At 46.3% G+C, this 24952-nt stretch overlaps 1 protein-coding gene and 1 long non-coding RNA gene across 8 annotated transcripts; one reads left to right on the top strand and one right to left on the bottom strand.

The window, feature by feature from the left end:
• Nucleotides 1–92: 92 nt before the first annotated feature.
• On the bottom strand, nucleotides 93–23684 carry LOC121531405 (SLAIN motif-containing protein-like). Of its 4 annotated transcripts, none has more exons than XM_041836667.2 (9): nucleotides 23459–23684; nucleotides 22073–22758; nucleotides 10776–10915; nucleotides 7995–8126; nucleotides 6724–6864; nucleotides 4752–5081; nucleotides 4214–4357; nucleotides 1654–1921; nucleotides 93–494 (listed from the first exon to the last, which is right to left on the bottom strand). In XM_041836667.2, exons 2-9 carry the CDS (start codon nucleotides 22744–22746, stop codon nucleotides 488–490), a joined length of 1836 nt encoding a protein of 611 aa, XP_041692601.2. In that variant the 5' UTR covers nucleotides 22747–22758; nucleotides 23459–23684; the 3' UTR covers nucleotides 93–487. The 4 variants fall into 4 exon arrangements, with proteins under 4 accessions (XP_041692601.2, XP_041692588.2, XP_041692580.2 ...); XM_041836654.2 differs by lacking the exon at nucleotides 93–494 and adding an exon at nucleotides 817–1434 and having other exon boundaries at nucleotides 22073–22761; XM_041836646.2 differs by lacking the exon at nucleotides 93–494 and adding an exon at nucleotides 817–1434.
• On the top strand, nucleotides 1831–4203 carry LOC123483092. 4 transcript variants are annotated; one of them, XR_006658065.1, is made up of 3 exons: nucleotides 1831–3799; nucleotides 3851–4021; nucleotides 4073–4203. It is a non-coding gene; the product is annotated as an uncharacterized LOC123483092 (long non-coding RNA). The 4 variants fall into 4 exon arrangements; XR_006658068.1 differs by lacking the exon at nucleotides 4073–4203 and having other exon boundaries at nucleotides 1831–3002; nucleotides 3043–3799; nucleotides 3851–4063; XR_006658067.1 differs by lacking the exon at nucleotides 4073–4203 and having other exon boundaries at nucleotides 1831–3355; nucleotides 3407–3799; nucleotides 3851–4063.
• Nucleotides 23685–24952: the final 1268 nt, after the last annotated feature.

The following is a 24952-nucleotide window of genomic DNA, read 5'->3' as shown; positions in this document are numbered from 1 at the left end:
TTTTTTTTTATTACCATAATTTGTTCCAGCCTACAGCACATCAATCTCTGGTCTGTGCAGGAAGAGCATCTACATGAGAAACAAAGTAAACATTCAAGTTCTGGGTAGGTTTTATTGTTCATTTTCATTACAGTTCCTGATTTTCAGAGGCACTCCGCATGAGGCTCCATAGCTGGTTGTCTCTTAGAAAAGGCATAAGACCTTTGCTTCATGCATAAACCGTTTATTTTAATAGTACAGTGGTATTCAAAAACCAACACTCAGATTCAACTACCAATATGCAGTAAAAACAACTGTGGTAAATCAATGCATACATTAACTCAACTACAAGTAGTACTTCATTGGATTTTAGAAACAACAGTGCTGCAGCAACAGATATGCACCTTGGCACAAATAATTTATCCCAACAATAACGTTTGTTTTTAAATGTTTCTTAAGGGGGTCTTGATGGAAAGGCAGTGTGGTCCAGAGCAGTTGCGTTGTTGTGTCAGATTCTGCAACACACAAATATACAACACTTATAATTATAGGGGAATCACAACCAATCAAAAAACCTTCCCACACACACCAACATGGAGGTTGTTCCTTGGAAGAACAGACTTATTATTTATAAGGCTATTATATAAGAACAACTAATTTGGAGGAAAGAAAAAACTAAAACATCATGCAAAACCCAAGTTACAGATGAGATCACCTTATAATTAATAAAAATAATTGGTCATTTAGCAGACGCTCTTATCCAGAGCGACTTACAGGAGCAAATAGGGTTAAGTGCCTTGCTCAAGGGCACATCGACAGATTTTTCACCTAGTCGGCTCGGGGATTAGAACCAGCGACCTTTCGGTTACTGGCACAATGCTCTTAACCACTAAGCTACCTGCCGCCCTACCTTCATATCAGTCAGAGTTCAACTTCACCCACAATAGAACAAACAGTCCATTCAAAGTCTTCAATAATTTGTACATCTACAGAACAACAAACAAATCAAATAACAACCCTTAGTCTTCTCTCAACTATCATCATAAAATATAGACTGGAATTGGAATCGACTTGTTAAAAACAACATCTTCTGTACTCTGGAAGCTCTGTCTAGGTCCATAGAGCGAACGGTGTGTGTATGTGCTCTCAGTCACTCTCTACCCGGTCTCCAATGGAACCGTGGTGTGAGGGTTCTCCATGCCAGGGAAGGTCTGTTCATCTACAGTGGTCCAGCCTACAGAGGTATGTTCAGAGGACAGCGGTACGTTCAGAGGCAAGTACGTTGGTGTTGCCTACAGGGGTACGTTCAGAGTCAGTACGTAATGTTGGTGTTGTTTATACTAAAACGTAAGGTAAAGGAGAGAGGTGGAGGAAGTTTCCTTGTTGCCTCAGTAGCAGCCGTCTCTCCACGACTCATTTGAGATTGGGCCATTCATTCTAGTCATCCCCATAGACCTAACAAACAAAGACAACAATAACATAAGTCTTGATACCTGTAAGAGTGCCATTCAAACGGTTTGTGCCCTCCACTGATAAGGAGTAATCACGTTTAACCAACGAAATGACTGTACTGAAAATCACACTCTTATCAACTCACTTTGAGTAATCATCCCAAGTCATAATGCTGAATGTGTATTTCTAAACGATCGATCAATCAATTAATGAATTAATCACCTTCTAGGTGTCTGTGCCAGTCTTCCCCTGGAGGATGGGGCTGCTGCTTGCCTCCCACCCCCAGTAGAGGCTCTCCCGGCTGGGTAGGCTCCCCCGTTGGCAGGCCCTGGGGACTGGATCCTCCGTACCCCTCCATTGGGTACACTCTGGACTACAGGCAGGCCCCTGGAGGGCTGGTGGGCCCCCGGCATGGAGCCCATGGCTTTGACAGGGACCCGCATGGACAGAGGGGACTGGCCACTGCCTCGCATCCGACTGGATGACATACCTGGGCGGAGAGCGATGGGCATGATGAGATGGGTTTAAGAGAGTGCTATCCACACTCACACACTGCGAAGTAGTACACTCAAAAAGTATACATGTGGTCTTCTCCCTTATTTAATGTTCATATGCCAATGCTCTGATGACAGTACAATACAGAAAATGAGGGAGAAGGGCACATATTCTCTGTATACTTGAGATCAGGAATTGTGGCAGCAAAGAGTTGTAGGCTAGATGCCTGAACCCAGAGGAATATCAGTGGAACTGAGGTGTATAACCAGGGAGGGAGGGACAGTGCCTGAACCCAGAGGAATATTAGTGGAACTGAGGTGTATAACCAGGGAGGGAGGGACAGTGCCTGAACCCAGAGGAATATCAGTGGAACTGAGGTGTATAACCAGGGAGGGAGGGACAGTGCCTGAACCCAGAGGAATATCAGTGGAACTGAGGTGTATAACCAGGGAGGGAGGGACAGTGCCTGAACCCAGAGGAATATCAGTGGAACTGAGGTGTATAACCAGGGAGGGAGGGACAGTGCCTGAACCCAGAGGAATATTAGTGGAACTGAGGTGTATAACCAGGGAGGGAGGGACAGTGCCTGAACCCAGAGGAATATCAGTGGAACTGAGGTGTATAACCAGGGAGGGAGGGACAGTGCCTGAACCCAGAGGAATATCAGTGGAACTGAGGTGTATAACCAGGGAGGGAGGGACAGTGCCTGAACCCAGAGGAATATCAGTGGAACTGAGGTGTATAACCAGGGAGGGAGGGACAGTGCCTGAACCCAGAGGAATATCAGTGGAACTGAGGTGTATAACCAGGGAGGGAGGGACAGTGCCTGAACCCAGAGGAATATCAGTGGAACTGAGGTGTATAACCAGGGAGGGAGGGACAGTGCCTGAACCCAGAGGAATATCAGTGGAACTGAGGTGTATAACCAGGGAGGGAGGGACAGTGCCTGAACCCAGAGGAATATCAGTGGAACTGAGGTGTATAACCAGGGAGGGAGGATGAGGAAGTAAAGTTGTGGGCAGGTCTGAGTTACCTGCTGACGGACGGACAATGGTTACCTGAGAGGAGTGGGGTAGGTGAGGAACAGGTTAGGGTTACCTGAGAGGAGTGGGGTAGGTGAGAGACAGGTGAGGAACACGTTAGGGTTACCTGAGAGGAGTAGGGTAGGTGAGAGACAGGTGAGGAACAGGTTAGAGTTACCTGAGAGGAGTAGGGTAGGTGAGGAACAGGGTAGGGTTACCTGAGAGGAGTGGGGTAGGTGAGGAACAGGTTAGGGTTACCTGAGAGGAGTAGGGTAGGTGAGAGACAGGTGAGGAACAGGTTAGAGTTACCTGAGAGGAGTAGGGTAGGTGAGGAACAGGTTAGGGTTACCTGAGAGGAGTAGGGTAGGTGAGGAACAGGTTAGGGTTACCTGAGAGGAGTAGGGTAGGTGAGGAACAGGGTAGGGTTACCTGAGAGGAGTAGGGTAGGTGAGAGACAGGTGAGGAACAGGGTAGGGTTACCTGAGAGGAGTAGGGTAGGTGAGGAACAGGTTAGGGTTACCTGAGAGGAGTAGGGTAGGTGAGAGACAGGTGAGGAACACGTTAGGGTTACCTGAGGGGAGTAGGGTAGGTGAGGAACAGGTTAGGGTTACCTGGGGGGAGTAGGGTAGGTGAGAGACAGGTGAGGAACAGGTTAGGGTTACCTGAGAGGAGTAGGGTAGGTGAGGAACAGGGTAGGGTTACCTGAGGGGAGTAGGGTAGGTGAGAGACAGGTGAGGAACACGTTAGGGTTACCTGAGAGGAGTAGGGTAGGTGAGGAACAGGGTAGGGTTACCTGAGAGGAGTAGGGTAGGTGAGGAACAGGGTAGGGTTACCTGAGAGGAGTAGGGTAGGTGTGAGACAGGTGGGGAACAGGGTAGGGTTACCTGAGAGGAGTAGGGTAGGTGAGGAACAGGGTAGGGTTACCTGAGAGGAGTAGGGTAGGTGAAGAACAGGGTAGGGTTACCTGAGAGGAGTAGGGTAGGTGAGGAACAGGGTAGGGTTACCTGAGAGGAGTAGGGTAGGTGAGGAACAGGGTAGGGTTACCTGAGAGGAGTAGGGTAGGTGAGAGACAGGTGAGGAACAGGGTAGGGTTACCTGAGAGGAGTAGGGTAGGTGTGAGACAGGTGAGGAACAGGTTAGGGTTACCTGAGAGGAGTAGGGTAGGTGAGAGAGGCTCCCTCTGTACCTCTCAGGATAGGGTAGGCAGTATCAGGTTCCACTTGAGAGAGTGGGGAAGGTATAGGCCAGGTGTAGGTGAGGGTTACCTGAGGAGGGGGCGTGGGGCAGGTGGGATATGCGGTTGCCAGAGCTCTGGAGGTTAGCCTCCATGCTGCGGCTGTTCCTGACCGCCTCCAGGGAACGCAGGCTGGTGCGGGGGGCCAGGTTAGGCATGCTGTGCCTCAACTCTTCTGGAACCACACACACACGGCTTGAGTTGGAGAAAGACTGAACTGAAACTGCGTTCTATAGCAAGGTCTCCCAAAGTCGGTCCTGGGGCCCTCCCCGGGTGCATGTAGTGCTAGGGCGAAAATCAAAACACAGCTGATTCAAATAATCAAAGCTTGATGATGAGTTGGTTATTTGAATCAGCTGTGTAGGTCTAGGACAAAAAACCAGGGGGGGCCCCCAGGACCGAATTTGGGAAACCCTGTTCTATAGAACTAATCGATTTATAAGTCATGTCTTTAAACAATACAGAGTACATCTAACCGATCATTCTCTGTAGTTTTGACTGTGTACAGACACTGCTATGTGTTCGGTTTGTGTGTGATGCATGAACACTCCTCTCCAGTCTCCACCTACCCTCGGTCTTGACAAACTTTAGCAGCTCGGGCCCGGGCCCCTGTAGCGATCGGCGTGGAGCGCGTTGCCGGGGGGCCCCCAGCCTGCTGTACTCTGTCTGGCCCTGGGAGCCCGTGGAGGGGGAGAGGCAGCGGGGTGAGCCCAGGGGAGAGGGGGAGTAGCGGAGGCGTCGCTGGGGCAGAGAGCAACACTCATCCTCCTCATCCTCCAGGCTGTAGGTATCAAACTCCTGGTCGCTGTAGGTCCCACCCCGACGTAAAGACTGGAGGGAGGCAGAGGAACTACGACGAGACACTGAGGCAGAGCTGGAGGCATAGTCCTGTCTCAGACCTGAGAGAGAGGAGACAGAGAGAGAGAGAGTTACAGGGCCTGGACACATAAAAGAACAAGGGTCTACTGTATTTTATACAACGGGTGGGTCTAAACCAATGCTGATTGGTTGAAACCGCATTCCAGCCGGTGTCTATTCCACAAGTTACCACCAGCTAAATCTATGACGTTAAAATGCCCATTTACTCTGTTTCATCTGACTGCGAAATCCACTGTCTCATCAGCCCAGCCAGGCAATTTATAAACTTGATCTCCACTATAAAAAGCATCTATATATTATCCCCCATTTCTTTTAGACTAACATTTAGTTTAACAGTGGAGATTTGTATAAACCTTGCTGTCTGTCTAGCCAACATTTGCAACATTGTTTCAATATTTAAATTCGATTTCCAGCTGTCCCATAGTAATGATCGTGTCGGAAGTCGGGTTGAGACAGACAGGCAGCGTTTCTCAGCCAGTCGAAATCATGAATCAGCATAGCTTTTATGGATATATACAAATAACTATTAATAGAAAACAGGTAAAACGAAACGAAGTGCAGCTAGTTTGCAGTGATTGTGTTAGGGGCGTTGTTGGCTAGCTCTCGTATAACAGTGTCCTGACGAGAGAGCACATTTTCTATGCCAGGTGAAATCGGGCATCAGTAGCTCAATGTTATGGATGTATCCAAATAATTATCACTAGAAAACAGCTTAAACAAATGCAAATGCAGCTACTTTGTTGTTATATTGGCTGCACTGTTTGATGTGACTGTAAATTAGCTGTAGTTGGCTAGCAAGCAACCCTAGATTTGTGTCGGGACTATATCTTGTGGAAGGATGAAATTGTATGAATAAATTCATCAAAATAAAGTTTAATGAAAATATGTCAATCATTATTTGAATATGTTGGTAACCCCTTGTATAAAAGTGATAATGCCCGAGAAGCCGGTGTTTAGAGGATGTATTGGCGCGCAACGCCGGCTTCTCTAGCATTATCACTCAAGTGTGTATCCAGTATCTACACGGACAAACTCTGAAAGACATGGACACACCCACCCACACATCACAAACACTACCACAATGAGTCAGCATATTCTCAGTCTCCTTTATAAGTTACCTGTGGCATTTTGACAATCACAATGATGTAACCCTTTAGACTTTCATAACAGAATTCTAAACAACACCACTCACTCTCTTCCTGAAACACATTATCACAGCAGTCATTATTCAACACCACTCACTCTCTTCCTGAAACACATTATCACAGCAGTCATTATTCAACACCACTCACTCTCTTCCTGAAACACATTATCAAGGCAGTCATTATTCAACACCACTCACTCTCTTCCTGAAACACATTATCACAGCAGTCATTATTCAACACCACTCACTCTCTTCCTGAAACACATCATCAAGGCAGTAATTATTCTACACAACACCACTCACTCTCTTCCTGAAACACATTATCAAGGCAGTCATTATTCAACACAACACCACACCACTCACTCTCTTCCTGAAACACATTATCAAGGCAGTCATTATTCAACACAACACCACTCACTCTCTTCCTGAAACACATTATCAAGGCAGTCATTATTCAACACCACTCACTCTCTTCCTGAAACACATTATCAAGGCAGTCATTATTCAACACCACTCACTCTCTTCCTGTAGGCGGGCCATGATCTGGACGTCAGTGAGGTCCTGTAGCTTGTAACCCATGGAGATGGAGTCGTCTGAGGTACTCAGTTCACTGTCTATAGAAGACTGGGAACTCAGAGCAGAGTGCACACTCATGTAGCCTGGAAACACAAGAACACAACCAGGATTTAGATCACACACTCCTTCAGAATCCATCCACAGGTTTGTCCCACACAACTGCCCCTCGAGGGATAAAAACAAGGACTATAATACAACTTGAAAACCAAGGACATGCAACTATACATTATCCATCCACAGCTATACAGTAGTCAATTATCTTTATTAGTCTCTAAATCAGAGACGGAGGGCTGGACCAGTAACTGCGTTATGAGAGGAGATGACTTCCCTGTCTGTCCTGCTGTATTAGTCTAGACACTGTGCTGAGGACAGCTGGAAGCATGAGGCGTCTACTAGGCATTAGGCATTAGGCCATCGTCTGACACACACCCACACACCCTTCATTCAAACTGACACAGAGGCAACAACAGCAGCATCCAGGGTGTTTGGTTATATAACAGATCTGGGATTAGGAGGGATCACCAGCAAGCAAAACATTTACATACTTCATGCAAAGAGTTATTTACAGTCGGTGTTCATAATAAAAACATAAGCATTGTGTTGGCTTACATAGCGCCACACACACACACACTGAGAAGTTAAAACGTTTGTTTTCCCAGTATCGCTAAGGATCACAGTATTTGATATCCACACCACTCTGCAAAGCAAGCCTGTAAATGCCATTAGTTTTGGTGAAATTATTATCAATGCATAATACAAGATACCATTCAGCATCTTCACTGTAGTAGGCCAATATACAGAAGAGATCCAACCTTTGACCCTTTACGTTGTTGAGTTGAGGAGAACAACCCTTTGAAGAAACGTTGCAGATAACAGCAAATATTGTAAACAAACATTGAAAACATTAAAACACTCCTTACAAACTTGTTACTTTAAAGTCCTACTCCAGTCTCCCTTTCAGCTCATTTATCACCTGATTTACTTAAAATGCCCATCTCTATAGGTGGTCCAGATTACTGTATTTATACATGGGATATTGTTTTCAACAGGAAAAGTTCCAAAATAGCTGGAGTGCATATTTAAGAACTTATCAAGTTCTTTTTAATCTGATAAAGTAGTATCTTGAGTTCCACCAACACAAAATTAAAAACACTGTGGAGAGCGAGAGCAGCTGGATGTAAAGAAGCATGTGGTGTGTTAATATCATGTGTACCTGAGACACCACTGGTTAGTAGGGTTTTGGTAGTGGATTTGTTGTGGTACCCAGGAGAGAGGAGGCCAGAGCCAGAGGAGCAAGCCTCCCCCATCTGACCAGAGCTGCTGTAGATGTTCCTCCAGCGAGACGCTAAGGCACACAGGAGAGGAGACAGGAGAGGAGACAGGAGAGGAGACAGGAGAGGAGACACACAGTTACATAAACAGAGTCAAGGCCCAGTTTAAAAAGCAGCCTGTATTGTGCGAAGTGTTTACTTCACTAGAGAGTGTTAGGACTTTTTTGGCCAACATCTATGTGCCTTGTAGACAAATATAAAAACACACTGGGGTGGGAGTGAGTATGTGCTAAGGATTCCTTTACCGGTTCTTTAGGTAGTGAGTCTGAAGTGAACAAGAACTTTAAAAGTAATTCCCGATCAGATAGAATCTACAACTTTCATCAGTGTTACTAAATGGCCGTGGCTGGTTCGTTTTGAGCTGTTGCAAAAGACAGTTGAGACTAGATGCATTGGTTTTGTCTTAAGCAGGACAGAGGAAAATTCAAACATCTTTTAGAACTTACTGTCCTATATCAATACAATGGAGGCTATGACACAGCATTTATTCCTAGGGCAATGGGTTCTATATGTTCACTTCATCAAGTGTCATTGTCTATAGCTGAATTGGTAGAGCATGGCGCTTGTAACGCCAGGGTAGTGGGTTCGATCCCCGGGACCACCCATACGTAAAAATGTATGCACACATGACTGTAAGTCGCTTTGGATAAAAGCGTCTGCTAAATGGCATATTATTATTATTATTATACACTGTTGGCCACTACCTTCATTCTATTCAGCCCCATTGGTGTCTATATTATTTACTGACTTCACACAGCTTCATTGTCAGCCACTACCTTCATTCAGACTCATTGCCGGAGCCAATGGGCCACAACACCACAGGTTTGGCAGGGTGTACCCGTTCTACATCACCCTTATAGGCTATGAGAGGTAGCAATGAGGCTATGGCAGGTCATTATTCCTAAGGCACTGGTTCCTATAGGTTTATTTACTTCATCCAGGAAGCAGTATTGTTTGCTATTCACTGTTTGCCATTGGCTCAGTCATTGAGCCTGAGCCAATGGGCCACAACAACACAAGTTTAGGAGGGTGAAACTATCCAATATCACACTTATATAACAGGACTCATTACTATGGGGTAGGTTATAGCCTAGTGAATGACTTCCTATATTTGCCTGCTGCCTGTGCCAGTGGGTAGTTTGTAATCTAGCACGTTCAGGAGTCATCTTTAATCTTTTCTACAATCAAGTCAACTCTGGGACTGTAATCTCCTGTACCACAATGGTGTGCATGTTAACGTTTCACTTCTAAAGTGGATAGTTTCATGCCCTGACAGACAGCTGTGTTCTGGTGCTATAAAACTATCTGAGCCAGCCCAGTCGCTACACCATGTGGTCATTGAGCCAGGCCCTGGTTGGGTGTGAATGGCTCGGTTGTTGAAGGTCAGTATCTGCAGGAAGTAGACGCATAAATAAATAAATAATGAATGAATGGGGGTGTGCTGCTGGATCTAACACTCACTGAGTGGTAAAGTACTGGTGGTTGCTGAGCTGCCGTCTCTCTCACACACCTCTAAATAAGGCTTTTAGCACTGGTGCTCACAACTTCAAAGTTAGGAACACCACACTAAATTTAGGAGCACCAGAAAATATATTTTTTATTGATTGAGATGCAACCTATATTGGGCCTATATGAATTCTAGCTACTTTTGAAGCACATTGTGCCCTAGAAACTAATATTTAACACTGTAAAAGACATTAGTTTATTATAAAAGCTAAAAATGTTGATATGAATACCTGTCATTGAAATTACAAAGTAATTTGTGGAATATTACATTTCTACATTGTGTAAAAGCACTATTTTCCTATTGAGATCATTACATTGAAAATTGTACACTCTTTAAAATGTCAGGGTTGCCTGACTTCAACTGTAGTGACCAGCTTTTTGTCTGTGTTGCTAATCCAGCTCGTGGCAGGGCGCTCTCGATCTCCCTGGAATATAGCAGCAAGGGTCAAGGGTTACCTAGCAGTGTATGTGCCCACTCCACCAGGGGTCTGGCAGCGTCTTGGGCGTTATTTAAAGGATTGACTATAGGAGATATTTGTGCTGTGGAGAGTTGTGCTGTGAGGTTGTCGCTTGGATGTCACTGCTCCCAGTGTAGCCCAGTGTGCTTACGGCTGGGACAGGGGACAGTCACTAGGCAGCACGCCGTGTGCGCAATACCCAAACTGCCGCATCCGGCGGGGTCAGGTCTGGGTGGTCATTTAGTATCCGTTGGGGGGTCGGCTTGGGGCGTGATTATATTTCCCCATAGTGTGTTGTACCTCATTTCCCTCCTTCAGGGAACAGTAGTTAAGTCATAATGTTAGGTAATTGGATACGAGGTCGAACTGGTTATTGCCTCAGATACTGTGTTATGACTGCATTCACTGGTGGTCAGTGGCAAGTTTATAAATTTTTGTATTAGTTTATTGCTTGTTATGAGGTTATTGGTGTAGGACAGGATGTTGGTTATTATAGGGTTACTGGGCACTGGTAGGAAGCAAGGTTATTGTAGAAGGAGTCCTATAGAGTTGTTATAATGTTATTGTAAGGTTATTATATTTTTTTTATGGTTTCAGGTTTTATTTTTTTTACTTAGGGTTATTGTTGTTATACATGGTTGTTAAGGTTACTGATTTACTTTTATATGGTTATCATAAGGTTACTAGGTAGGTGCGTACCCTGGTCGAGACGGTTGAGCAGGGTACGACAGGCCACCTCCGTCTCTGGGGTGGGGTGGTCCAGAACCTTCCGACACCACTTCAGAGGAGACTCAGGCCTGGGCTCAGCAACTACCTGCTTCTTAGGGGAGACATACAACCTGCAGGGAGAGGAGGGAGAGGGGGAGGGAGGGAGGGAGGGGGAGGGAGAGGGGTGGAGGGAGGGAGGGAGAGGGAGAGAGGGGGAGGGAGAGGAGAGGGGAGGGAGAGAGAGAGGGGAGGGAGAGAGAGAGGGGAGGGTGGAGAGAAAAGAGATGAGGATAGAAAACAGAGAGAAGGAGAGAGATGTGGAGAGGTGAGGGAGAGAGAGAGGCAGGGAGTGATGAAGGGAAGAGGAGGAGAAAGGAGGTGGTTAGAGAGAGAGAGAGACAGAGAATTTACATTTTGCAAACCCTGTTTATCCAGCCTGCCTGCAGCCAAGCGAACAGCAGAACAGTGGGATGGGAACACAGTATTAATTGAGTTCTCTGGCCTTTTAGTATGTGGGAATGTCTGCAGGAGGCATGCCTTCTACGCATGGTGGAACACAACCACAGTATCCTTCATAACACTAACCATCTACTACTAGAAATAGGCTAGCCATAGCGAATACTCCACTTGACCCAACATACAGCAACATGTCTTCGTTGCATACATAAGCCATAGCCGTAGGCTACACTGTAGCAGGACGATATTGATACATTATACTTTCTTGTCCGTACTTTAAGTACAGTCAGGCCAGTCTCTTGACCTAAACCCATCCAATTATTCAATCCTAGACGGTCACCACTCCACACACACAGCCCATCTCACTCCATCCCAACCCATTTAGTTCTGCCCATTCTAGCCTGTCCCATGTTCCCAGGCAATAACCACAATCCACAGCAGTAGCAGTGTTGTGTGTGCTCAGCCCATCCCTGGCAGTGACCTCTTCCCTCCACAGCAGCAGTAGTATCATGGCCCCCATCTCCTAATGAGGGCTCTACTGTACGGTCCTCCGGTCCTCTCCCAGCCATCACCATGCATTACCTTCTACTGCATGAGTTGTCTGAAATAGGCACATCTACAGCACGTCTTGCCTACTGTAGACAACATGCCTAGTCTACTACACACCACCTCACATGACAAGGGGATTAGTTCAACTGATATCAATACGTGTGACTTGAACATCTGTGATCGGCCTGATAGTCCTGCATTTTGTTTCTAGAGTACATGCGAAGTCTAGCGATGTAGCGATGAGTGTTTGAGTTGAGGGAGTCCCTCCCCTTGAAAAACGTGCAGAGCAAACAGCCAAGTCCGTTAGGACGTTTGATCCGGGTCACATGGGGAATGCGTTGAGGCGCGAAACACACAAATAGGCCTGGCTGTGCGAACTGGTTTTTGAGTAATCAACCTGGCCTCATCTTCCCATTGGACAAACACAAAGACAAGCCCTCTATCCCACTGGGACCAGCAACAATACAGACAGACATTCTCCATGCCTCTCTCACACACAGAACAGATGGTAGAGTAGTCAGTCAGGGCTATAAAGTCAGACAACTTGAGCCTGGAACCATTTACTTCTGGCAATTGGAGAGCTGACCAGCAGTGGCTGATGCTAACGAGTAGGCCTAGTTAGCTAGGCTAGCTGTTTAACGGTCAGATCGTTTGATCCTCAGAGCTAACGAGTAGGCCTAGTTAGCTAGGCTAGCTGTTTAACGGTCAGATCGTTTGATCCTCAGAGCTACAGTTGAAGAGGCTCTAAGGGCAGATCATTTGGTAAATGGACCATTAGTAATTATTTGTTTTACATAGATAGAAATACCAGTAGGCACGCCATCATCTGCACACAAAACAAAGCTCTCAGTAAATGTTTTAAGTACCAGAAGGTCCATGACGGATCACATGCAGCCTAAGTTCCCTCAAAGCAGTTTAGCCCCCAGCAGCCTCCAGCCCAAATGGCACCCTATATAGTCCTCTACACCCACAGGGCTCTGGTCAAAAGTAGTGCACTATAAAGGGAATAGGGTGCCATTTGGGACTCAGCCCTGAGCCCTAGAATCCAGCACAAAGCAGCTTAGGGGTCCATGCCTGGGCTTATTATTTATTGAATGTTGTGGTAGTTGGAACCTCCTGTCCTCATACAGACTGGCTAATGATGTGGTAGTGGGAACCTCCTGGACCTCATACAGACTGGCTAATGATGTGGTAGTGGGAACCTCCTGGACCTCATACAGACTGGCTAATGATGTGGTAGTGGGAACCTCCTGGACCTCATACAGACTGGCTAATGATGTGGTAATGAGGACAGGAGGTTCCCACACAGACTGGCTAATGATGTGGTAGTGGGAACCTCCTGTCCTCATACAGACTGGCTAATGATGTGGTAGTGGGAACCTCCTGTCCTCATACAGACTGGCTAATGATGTGGTAGTGGGAACCTCCTGGACCTCATACAGACTGGCTAATGATGTGGTAGTTGGAACCTCCTGGGCCTCATACAGACTGGCTAATGATGTGGTAGTGGGAACCTCCTGGGCCTCATACAGACTGGCTAATGATGTGGTAGTGGGAACCTCCTGGGCCTCATACAGACTGGCTAATGATGTGGTAGTGGGAACCTCCTGGACCTCATACAGACTGGCTAATGATGTGATAGTGGGAACCTCCTGGACCTCATACAGACTGGCTAATGATGTGGTAGTGGGAACCTCCTGGACCTAACACAGACTGGCTAATGATGTGGTAGTGGGAACCTCCTGGGCCTCATACAGACTGGCTAATGATGTGGTAGTGGGAACCTCCTGGACCTCATACAGACTGGCTAATGATGTGGTAGTGGGAACCTCCTGGACCTCATACAGACTGGCTAATGATGTGGTAGTGGGGACCTCCTGGACCTAATACAGACTGGCTAATGATGTGGTAGTGGGAACCTCCTGGATCTCATACAGACTGGCTAATGATGTTAGTTGGGAACCTCCTGGGCCTCATACAGACTGGCTAATGATGTGGTAGTGGGAACCTCCTGGGCCTCATACAGACTGGCTAATGATGTGGTAGTGGGAACCTCCTGGGCCTCATACAGACTGGCTAATGATGTGATAGTGGGAACCTCCTGGACCTCATACAGACTGGCTAATGATGTGATAGTGGAACCTCCTGTCCTCATACAGACTGGCTAATGATGTGATAGTGGGAACCTCCTGGACCTCATACAGACTGGCTAATGATGTGATAGTGGGAACCTCCTGGACCTCATACAGACTGGCTAATGATGTGATAGTGGGAACCTCCTGGACCTCATACAGACTGGCTAATGATGTGGTAGTGGGAACCTCCTGTCCTCATACAGACTGGCTAATGATGTGGTAGTGGGAACCTCCTGGGCCTCATACAGACTGGCTAATGATGTGGTAGTGGGAACCTCCTGTACCTCATACAGACTGGCTAATGATGTGGTAGTGGGAACCTCCTGGACCTCATACAGACTGGCTAATGATGTGGTAGTGGGAACCTCCTGGACCTCATACAGACTGGCTAATGCTGTGATAGTGGGAACCTCCTGGGCCTCATACAGACTGGCTAATGATGTGGTAGTGGGAACCTCCTGGACCTCATACAGACTGGCTAATGATGTGGTAGTGGGAACCTCCTGGGCCTCATACAGACTGGCTAATGATGTGGTAGTTGGAACCTCCTGGGCCTCATACAGACTGGCTAATGATGTGGTAGTGGGAACCTCCTGGACCTCATACAGACTGGCTAATGATGTGGTAGTGGGGACCTCCTGGACCTAATACAGACTGGCTAATGATGTGGTAGTGGGAACCTCCTGGACCTCATACAGACTGGCTAATGATGTGGTAGTGGGAACCTCCTGGGCCTCATACAGACTGGCTAATGATGTGGTAGTGGGAACCTCCTGGTCCTCATACAGACTGGCTAATGATGTGGTAGTGGGATTGTTAATCCACAGATCAGCTGCTAAAGTAGCTACCAGGAATACAATATGGCACCTGTTTGTGTCGGACAATACTGTATAAAATGGGATGGGTAAACAAACGCATAATGGGTTTAGAACAACACCCTGGACTTGGCAAACACACACAAGCCACAGGCCTAGATGAACCTTGTGGCGTACAGAGGGAAAATGACATTTTAATGGATTATATGGGAATTAGCAGTCTGCCATTACAAACATTTTGAGGTAATCCAATCGTGTTAATTAAATTCTGGTAAACAAGCCAAGCTCCTCCTCAACAGAAGAACCCTGACTAGACACAGGAACTCAGTAACAACAGTACAGGGCTGACATTCATTTGATCATTTGAATGATGCAAAATATAGTAGTGACTTCCAGGACTTTGCCAGCAGTAGTAGAAGCCCTGAGTAGTGACTGAACTAGGACTAACCTAGGCACTCTGCATGTGGGATACACAGACGACAACAAGAAGCCCTGAGTAGTGACTGAACTAGGACTAACCTAGGCACTCTGCATGTGGGATACACAGAGGACAACAAGAAGCCCTGAGTAGTGACTGAACTAGGACTAACCTAGGCACTCTGCATGTGGGATAAACAGAGGACAACAAGAAGCCCTGAGTAGTGACTGAACTAGGACTAACCTAGGCACTCTGCATGTGGGATACACAGAGGACAACAAGAAGCCCTGAGTAGTGACTGAACTAGGACTAACCTAGGCACTCTGCATGTGGGATACACAGAGGACAACAAGAAGCCCTGAGTAGTGACTGAACTAGGACTAACCTAGGCACTCTGCATGTGGGATAAACAGAGGACAACAAGAAGCCCTGAGTAGTGACTGAACTAGGACTAACCTAGGCACTCTGCATGTGGGATAAACAGAGGACAACAAGAAGCCCTGAGTAGTGACTGAACTAGGACTAACCTAGGCACTCTGCATGTGGGATAAACAGAGGACAACAAGAAGCCCTGAGTAGTGACTGAACTAGGACTAACCTAGGCACTCTGCATGTGGGATAAACAGAGGACAACAAGAAGCCCTGAGTAGTGACTGAACTAGGACTAACCTAGGCACTCTGCATGTGGGATAAACAGAGGACAACAAGAAGCCCTGAGTAGTGACTGAACTAGGACTAACCTAGGCACTCTGCATGTGGGATACACAGAGGACAACAAGAAGCCCTGAGTAGTGACTGAACTAGGACTAACCTAGGCACTCTGCATGTGGGATACACAGAGGACAACAAGAAGCCCTGAGTAGTGACTGAACTAGGACTAACCTAGGCACTCTGCATGTGGGATAAACAGAGGGACAACAAGAAGCCCTGAGTAGTGACTGAACTAGGACTAACCTAGGCACTCTGCATGTGGGATACACAGAGGACAACAAGAAGCCCTGAGTAGTGACTGAACTAGGACTAACCTAGGCACTCTGCATGTGGGATAAACAGAGGGACAACAAGAAGCCCTGAGTAGTGACTGAACTAGGACTAACCTAGGCACTCTGCATGTGGGATAAACAGAGGACAACAAGAAGCCCTGAGTAGTGACTGAACTAGGACTAACCTAGGCACTCTGCATGTGGGATAAACAGAGGACAACAAGAAGCCCTGAGTAGTGACTGAACTAGGACTAACCTAGGCACTCTGCATGTGGTATAAAAAGAGGACAACAAGAAGCCCTGAGTAGTGACTGAACTAGGACTAAACTAGGCACTCTGCATGTGGGATAAACAGAGGACAACAAGAAGCCCTGAGTAGTGACTGAACTAGGACTAACCTAGGCACTCTGCATGTGGGATAAACAGAGGACAACAAGAAGCCCTGAGTAGTGACTGAACTAGGACTAACCTAGGCACTCTGCATGTGGGATAAACAGAGGACAACAAGAAGCCCTGAGTAGTGACTGAACTAGGACTAACTAGGCACTCTGCATGTGGGATAAACAGAGAGGACAACAAGAAGCCCTGAGTAGTGACTGAACTAGGACTAACCTAGGCACTCTGCATGTGGGATAAACAGAGGACAACAAGAAGCCCTGAGTAGTGACTGAACTAGGACTAACCTAGGCACTCTGCATGTGGGATAAACAGAGGACAACAAGAAGCCCTGAGTAGTGACTGAACTAGGACTAACCTAGGCACTCTGCATGTGGGATAAACAGAGGACAACAAGAAGCCCTGAGTAGTGACTGAACTAGGACTAACCTAGGCACTCTGCATGTGGGATAAACAGAGGACAACAAGAAGCCCTGAGTAGTGACTGAACTAGGACTAACCTAGGCACTCTGCATGTGGGATAAACAGAGGACAACAAGAAGCCCTGAGTAGTGACTGAACTAGGACTAACCTAGGCACTCTGCATGTGGGATAAACAGAGGACAACAAGAAGCCCTGAGTAGTGACTGAACTAGGACTAACCTAGGCACTCTGCATGTGGGATAAACAGAGGACAACAAGAAGCCCTGAGTAGTGACTGAACTAGGACTAACCTAGGCACTCTGCATGTGGGATAAACAGAGGACAACAAGAAGCCCTGAGTAGTGACTGAACTAGGACTAACCTAGGCACTCTGCATGTGGGATAAACAGAGGACAACAAGAAGCCCTGAGTAGTGACTGAACTAGGACTAACCTAGGCACTCTGCATGTGGGATAAACAGAGGACAACAAGAAGCCCTGAGTAGTGACTGAACTAGGACTAACCTAGGCACTCTGCATGTGGGATACACAGAGGACAACAAGAAGCCCTGAGTAGTGACTGAACTAGGACTAACCTAGGCACTCTGCATGTGGGATACACAGAGGACAACAAGAAGCCCTGAGTAGTGACTGAACTAGGACTAACCTAGGCACTCTGCATGTGGGATAAACAGAGGACAACAAGAAGCCCTGAGTAGTGACTGAACTAGGACTAACCTAGGCACTCTGCATGTGGGATACACAGAGGACAACAAGAAGCCCTGAGTAGTGACTGAACTAGGACCAACCTAGGCACTCTGCATGTGGGATAAACAGAGGACAACAAGAAGCCCTGAGTAGTGACTGAACTAGGACTAACCTAGGCACTCTGCATGTGGGATAAACAGAGGACAACAAGAAGCCCTGAGTAGTGACTGAACTAGGACTAACCTAGGCACTCTGCATGTGGGATAAACAGAGGACAACAAGAAGCCCTGAGTAGTGACTGAACTAGGACTAACCTAGGCACTCTGCATGTGGTATAAAAAGAGGACAACAAGAAGCCCTGAGTAGTGACTGAACTAGGACTAAACTAGGCACTCTGCATGTGGGATAAACAGAGGACAACAAGAAGCCCTGAGTAGTGACTGAACTAGGACTAACCTAGGCACTCTGCATGTGGGATAAACAGAGGGACAACAAGAAGCCCTGAGTAGTGACTGAACTAGGACTAACCTAGGCACTCTGCATGTGGGATAAACAGAGGACAACAAGAAGCCCTGAGTAGTGACTGAACTAGGACTAACTAGGCACTCTGCATGTGGGATAAACAGAGGACAACAAGAAGCCCTGAGTAGTGACTGAACTAGGACTAACCTAGGCACTCTGCATGTGGGATAAACAGAGGACAACAAGAAGCCCTGAGTAGTGACTGAACTAGGACTAACCTAGGCACTCTGCATGTGGGATAAACAGAGGACAACAAGAAGCCCTGAGTAGTGACTGAACTAGGACTAACCTAGGCACTCTGCATGTGGGATAAACAGAGGACAACAAGAAGCCCTGAGTAGTGACTGAACTAGGACTAACCTAGGCACTCTGCATGTGGGATAAACAGAGGACAACAAACGCCTTGTTTCCACTTCTCTGGCTGTGGAAAATGATGCATTGACTGCAGCCTTGGATCATCACAGTTTAACAGGGGCACATAACAAGTCACTGTGTGTGTGTGTGTGTCCTTTTGAACTTTGCCAAGAAGCAATAAGTCAAGTCATGCCATTGGAGTACCTATGGCACTATGTATTAGTACCTATGGCTCTATGTATTAGTACCTATGGCTCTATGTATTAGTACCTATGGCTCTATGTATTAGTACCTATAGCTCTATGTATTAGTACCTATGGCTCTATGTATTAGTACCTATGGCTCTATGTATTAGTACCTATGGCTCTATGTATTAGTACCTATGGCTCTATGTATTAGTACCTATGGCTCTATGTATTAGTACCTATGGCTCTATGTATTAGTACCTATGGCTCTATGTATTAGTACCTATGGCTCTATGTATTAGTACCTATGGCTCTATGTATTAGTACCTATGGCTCTATGTATTAGTACCTATAGCTCTATGTATTAGTACCTATGGCTCTATGTATTAGTAAATAATAAAATAAATAAATAAATAAATAATATGCCATTTAGCAGACGCTTTTATCCAAAGCGACTTACAGTCATGCGTGCATACATTTGTGTATGGGTGGTCCCGGGGATCGAACCCACTAATAAGCTCTATGTATTAGTAGCTATGGCTCTATGTATTAGTACCTATGGCTCTATGTATTAGTACCTATGGCTCTATGTATTAGTACCTATGGCTCTATGTATTAGTACCTATGGCTCTATGTATTAGTACCTATGGCTCTATGTATTAGTACCTATGGCTCTATGTATTAGTACCTATGGCTCTATGTATTAGTACCTATGGCTCTATGTATTAGTACCTATGGCTCTATGTATTAGTACCTATGGCTCTATGTATTAGTACCTATGGCTCTATGTATTAGTACCTATGGCTCTATGTATTAGTACCTATGGCTCTATGTATTAGTACCTATGGCTCTATGTATTAGTACCTATGGCTCTATGTATTAGTACCTATGGCTCTATGTATTAGTACCTATGGCTCTATGTATTAGTACCTATGGCTCTATGTATTAGTACCTATGGCTCTATGTATTAGTACCTATGGCTCTATGTATTAGTACCTATAGCTCTATGTATTAGTACCTATGGCTCTATGTATTAGTACCTATGGCTCTATGTATTAGTACCTATGGCTCTATGTATTAGTACCTATGGCTCTATGTATTAGTACCTATGGCTCTATGTATTAGTACCTATGGCTCTATGTATTAGTACCTATGGCTCTATGTATTAGTACCTATGGCTCTATGTATTAGTACCTATGGCTCTATGTATTAGTACCTATGGCTCTATGTATTAGTACCTATGGCTCTATGTATTAGTACCTATGGCTCTATGTATTAGTACCTATGGCTCTATGTATTAGTACCTATGGCTCTATGTATTAGTACCTATGGCTCTATGTATTAGTACCTATGGCTCTATGTATTAGTACCTATGGCTCTATGTATTAGTACCTATGGCTCTATGTATTAGTACCTATGGCTCTATGTATTAGTACCTATGGCTCTATGTATTAGTACCTATGGCTCTATGTATTAGTACCTATGGCTCTATGTATTAGTACCTATGGCTCTATGTATTAGTACCTATGGCTCTATGTATTAGTACCTATGGCTCTATGTATTAGTACCCATGGCTCTATGTATTAGTACCTATGGCTCTATGTATTAGTACATATGGCTCTATGTATTAGTACCTATGGCTGTATTTTAGGGCCCACAGTAGCAAAATGCTTTAAAAACGGAAAACTAACAAGCCTTTCTTATTGGACAAGCTCAGGTAGTCCCTCCCCGTTTCAGTCCATTTTATCCGGTTTGGTACCTAGTGAATAGGACCCATGTCTCCTTGAATGTTGAGAGGCCCAGCGGTGCTAGCTCTGGCTCTGGCCTCCTCCTCCCTCTCTGGGTGTTCACGTCAGAGGAGGACAACACTACTGCTGCTGACACACACACACACACAATACCCAGAGTAAATCAGGTTGGCTGGCTGCCCTTAACCCAGCGACAACATTGGCCTCTCTCCCTCTGTGCCCCTCTCCCTCTAGACTAGAGCAAGATGCTCCCTCTCTCTTTCCATTTCGGTCTCCCCCTCAATCACTATCCATCCTTTCGCTCCACACTACCCCCTCTTTTCTCTCTGTCCCCAATTAATTATCTATCCTAGTCACATAGATCCAGTGATCAGAGGCACTGCCTGTCACAGCCCACAAAGCCGAGCATTTCCAAAGCAGAAGCAGAGCTCAGATATTTCCATCTAAAGGCTGCTGTAGCCTACTAGCTCCGCTGCATAACACCCTGCATGCATTTTCTGCACGTTTTCCTCTGGTTGTTACGTATCACGGAAACCAGGTCAACTGCCACAGCAGAGACCCACCTCCAACCTAGGGTCAGCGTCCCAAATAGTGCCCTATTCCCTACATAGTGCATTAGGGCCCATAGGGTTCTGGTCAAAAGAAGTGCACTATGTAGGGAATAGGGTGCCGTTTGGGACGTAGCCCTGGTCAAATTAACATTTTTGTATGACTAAAGGTTGCAGTCATAGTGCCTCTACTTATAGGAGTGAAAGGTTGAACAGAACAGTACCATAATGACTCAACTGGCTAAAGGACCTTTCATCACCCTGGAGACAGTGGTGAACAGATGTCTCCACTCCAACATGTGGGGTGCAGACTAGTGAATGTTACTCTACGTGTGTTCCTCTCCTTCATCTGCAGTGATCAGAATGCATGTCTAGTGTCTACTGGGAATGCAGATCTACTGGGAATAAATGTAATCTGAACAGTTGTTTCATGACATAGCACAGAGTGCAGAATCTGCAGGTATAGCAGCAGAAAGAGACAGTAGACTAAAATACTGACATGCACACGTGGCACACACCTAAGGCGGACTAAGACCCTTTATGACCGAAGCATAGCAAATAAACAGGTACGGGACCTTCCATACCGTGTGCAGAGGACATTTGGCTGCATCCGAAATGGCACTCCATTCCCTATATAGTGCACTACTTTCGATGAGAGACCTATGCAGGCCCTGGTCAAAAGTACTGCATTAGCTATATAGGAAATAGGGTGGAATTTCACATGCATCCTTTCGCTCTCTCCGTCTCCTATCACCGTGGTACCTACCAGCTGTCCTCACCATCTCCTATCACCATGGTACCTACCAGCTGTCCTCACCATCTCCTATCACCATGGTACCTACCAGCTGTCCTCACCATCTCCTATCACCATGGTACCTACCAGCTGTCCTCACCATCTCCTATCACCATGGTACCTACCAGCTGTCCTCACCATCTCCTATCACCATGGTACCTACCAGCTGTCCTCACCATCTCCTATCACCATGGTACCTACCAGCTGTCCTCACCATCTCCTATCACCATGGTACCTACCAGCTGTCCTCACCATCTCCTATCACCATGGTACCTACCAGCTGTCCTCACCATCCACCTCTGCAAAGTCCTCCTCTAGGTCCAGAACATCCACCTCATCCAGAGCCAACTGGTCCACCCCTGAATCGCTCTCCGCCAGGGTCTCAGACTCATAGCTGTCCAGAGAGGGACTCTCTGGGGTTGGGCTTAGCCCCTGGGTCTGCTCCTGTCCCGGTCCGTTCCCGCACGGCAGGGTCAGAAAGCCTGCACACAGTCCACCATCCTCCTCCTCCTCTATCCGGTTAGCTACAGGGAGCGGGGACATATCCTCACTGCTACTACAGTCCTGAGGAGGGGACAGCTCCAAGTCACTGCTGCTGCCTAGCTCCGTTCCACAACTTCCACTGCTCCCCAACCTGAGAGGGGAGTTGGTGTTGATCACCCCTTGGCAGGATGAGATTCTCTCATTGATGTTGGTACTGGTTGTGAGGTTACTGTTGTTTGTGGTGGTCGCTCCTCCGAGATGTAGATTCTTACTGCCTCCTCTGTTGCGGAGTGTTTGATTCTGGACCTCGAGTCTTCGAATGAGCTCCTGGAGCTTACGCACCTCCTCCAACTCCACCCCTGCTAGCTCCTGCTCCTCCTCGTAGCTCGGCTGGGAGGTCTTCATAAGACCCCCGGTACCGTCATTGCCTGCTGGTTGGACCTCACCGGCGCTGTCCGGAACTACCATGTTGCTCCCGGTCTGCTAGGGGCAGATAATGTTTCGATCAGCAGCTCGCGCAAGGAACAACAAACCATGCATATCTTGGGACGGTACAGACACTCAGAGAGTTACAGATCATGGTTGAAAAGTGTTTTTTTTAGTCACAGCGTTGCGTAAAATGGCTCATTATTAGCTGGACTACTGTTGTGAGATTAGCAGTTGATGAGCTAGTAATCAATCATCCGAACAAACACCCAAACTGCGAGCTAATCGTGGGGGGATAGCTAATCAATTTGATCAGGCAACTAGCTACTTCGCTACGTTTGGATGCCAATAAAGGCCATATAGACGGCGGTTGAATATATTTTATGGCTAGATCAACTAACTAGCAAGCTCCCATGTTTATCATCAATAACACTGCCATGATGAATAAATAAATGTCCTAAAATTACGGCCGAAGCATTGAAGGCTGACAAATTACAGGCTAGGAACATCTTCCCCTACACTCGTTCAGTTTCATTGAATGCCGCCAACATTTACAGGTAAAGATAATTGCAGCTTCTGGTTGCTAGCTAATTATATCAAATTAACTTTAAAACACACATGCATTTATATAATTTATAATGCAAGCCAATAGATCGTTTTTGTTACATCGATATATCGATGTATTTTCAAAAGAGCTGTTGGGTTAGCCAGCCACCGAGCTAACGCGCTGCTAAACATAAAGGACCTACTGTACCTGCACCGGTTGAGCTGAGCCGTGTTGATGTCAAGAGGTGCTAAGTCCAACGCACGAGAGTTTGCATGAATCAAGTACGTTTACAAGGAATACAAAAACATAAATGAGATGTATATAATAAAAAATACAGCTATATGATTGTCGATGTAATAGGGGGACCACGCTAAGCCATGTCCCCATTAGCCTGTAACTGGCTGTTAGCAAAGCTAGCTAATTAGCAGCTATGTTTTGCCAGCTTTTGAGGGACTCGAGTTGACCCAATCAGAGCATTGGTCCCGCCCCCTACTTGACATTACTACGTTATTTGGTGCCACCTGCATGATATTTCAGGTATTGCCTGCCGTTCTCTTCTCATGCGCTAGAGGTCGCCAAATACAAGGGGAAAGGAAAGAGACACACGTAACGCAATGTCACACCTGGGGTGCGTTCAGTTCCTTTCAACGTTTGCTACGTTGCGTGACGATATATATATTTTTTTATTTTATTTTTTATTTCACCTTTATTTAACCAGGTAAACCAGTTGAGAACAAGTTCTCATTTACAACTGCGACCTGGCCAAGATAAAGCAAAGCAGTGCGATAAAAACAACAACACAGAGTTACATATGGGGTAAAACAAAACAAAGTCAAAAATACAACAGAAATACATATAATATACAGTGTGCAAATTTAGCAAGTTATGGAGGTAAGGCAATAAAATAGGCTATAGTGCAAAATAATTACAATTAGTATTAACACTGGAATGATAGATGTGCAAGTCCATGGAGAATAAGAGCACTTCCTCCCAGCTGCCCACTGCACTGAGGCTAGGAAACACTATCACCACTGATAAATCTACAATAATCGAGAATTTCAACAAGCATTTTGCTACAGCTGGCCATGCTTTCCATCTGGCTACCACTAACCCGGCCACCAACTCTGCACCCTCTGCTGCAACTTGCCCATGCCCCCCCCGCTTCTCCTTTACACAAATTCAGACAGCTGATGTTTTGAAAGCGCTGCAAAATCTGGACCCCTACAAATCAGCTGGGCTAGACAATCTGGACCCTTTCTTTCTAAAACTAGCTGCCGAAATTGTCGCTACCCCTATTACTAGTCTGTTCAACCTCTCTTTCATAACGTCTGAGATCCCCAGAGATTGGAAAGCTGCCGCGGTCATCCCCCTCTTCAAAGGGGGTGACACTCTAGATCCAAATTGCTACAGACCTATATCCATCCTGCCCTGCCTTTCGAAAGCCAAGTTAACAAACAGATCATCGACCATTTCGAATACCACCGTACCTTCTCCGCTATGCAATCCGGTTTCCGAGCTGGTCACGGGTGCACTTCAGCCACGCTCAAGGTCCTAAACGATATTATAACCGCGATTGATAATAGTCAGTACTGTGCAGCCGTCTTCATCGACCTGGCCAAGGCTTTCGACTCTGTCAACCACCGCATTCTTATTGGCAGACTAAATAGCCTTGGTTTCTCAAATGACTGCCTCGCCTGGTTC

Source organism: Coregonus clupeaformis, unplaced genomic scaffold (assembly GCF_020615455.1).
Source record: "Coregonus clupeaformis isolate EN_2021a unplaced genomic scaffold, ASM2061545v1 scaf0024, whole genome shotgun sequence".
Taxonomy (NCBI): Eukaryota; Metazoa; Chordata; class Actinopteri; order Salmoniformes; family Salmonidae; genus Coregonus; species Coregonus clupeaformis.
Note: the sequence above shows the minus strand (reverse complement) of the source record. Positions and strands in the feature narration are given on the sequence as shown.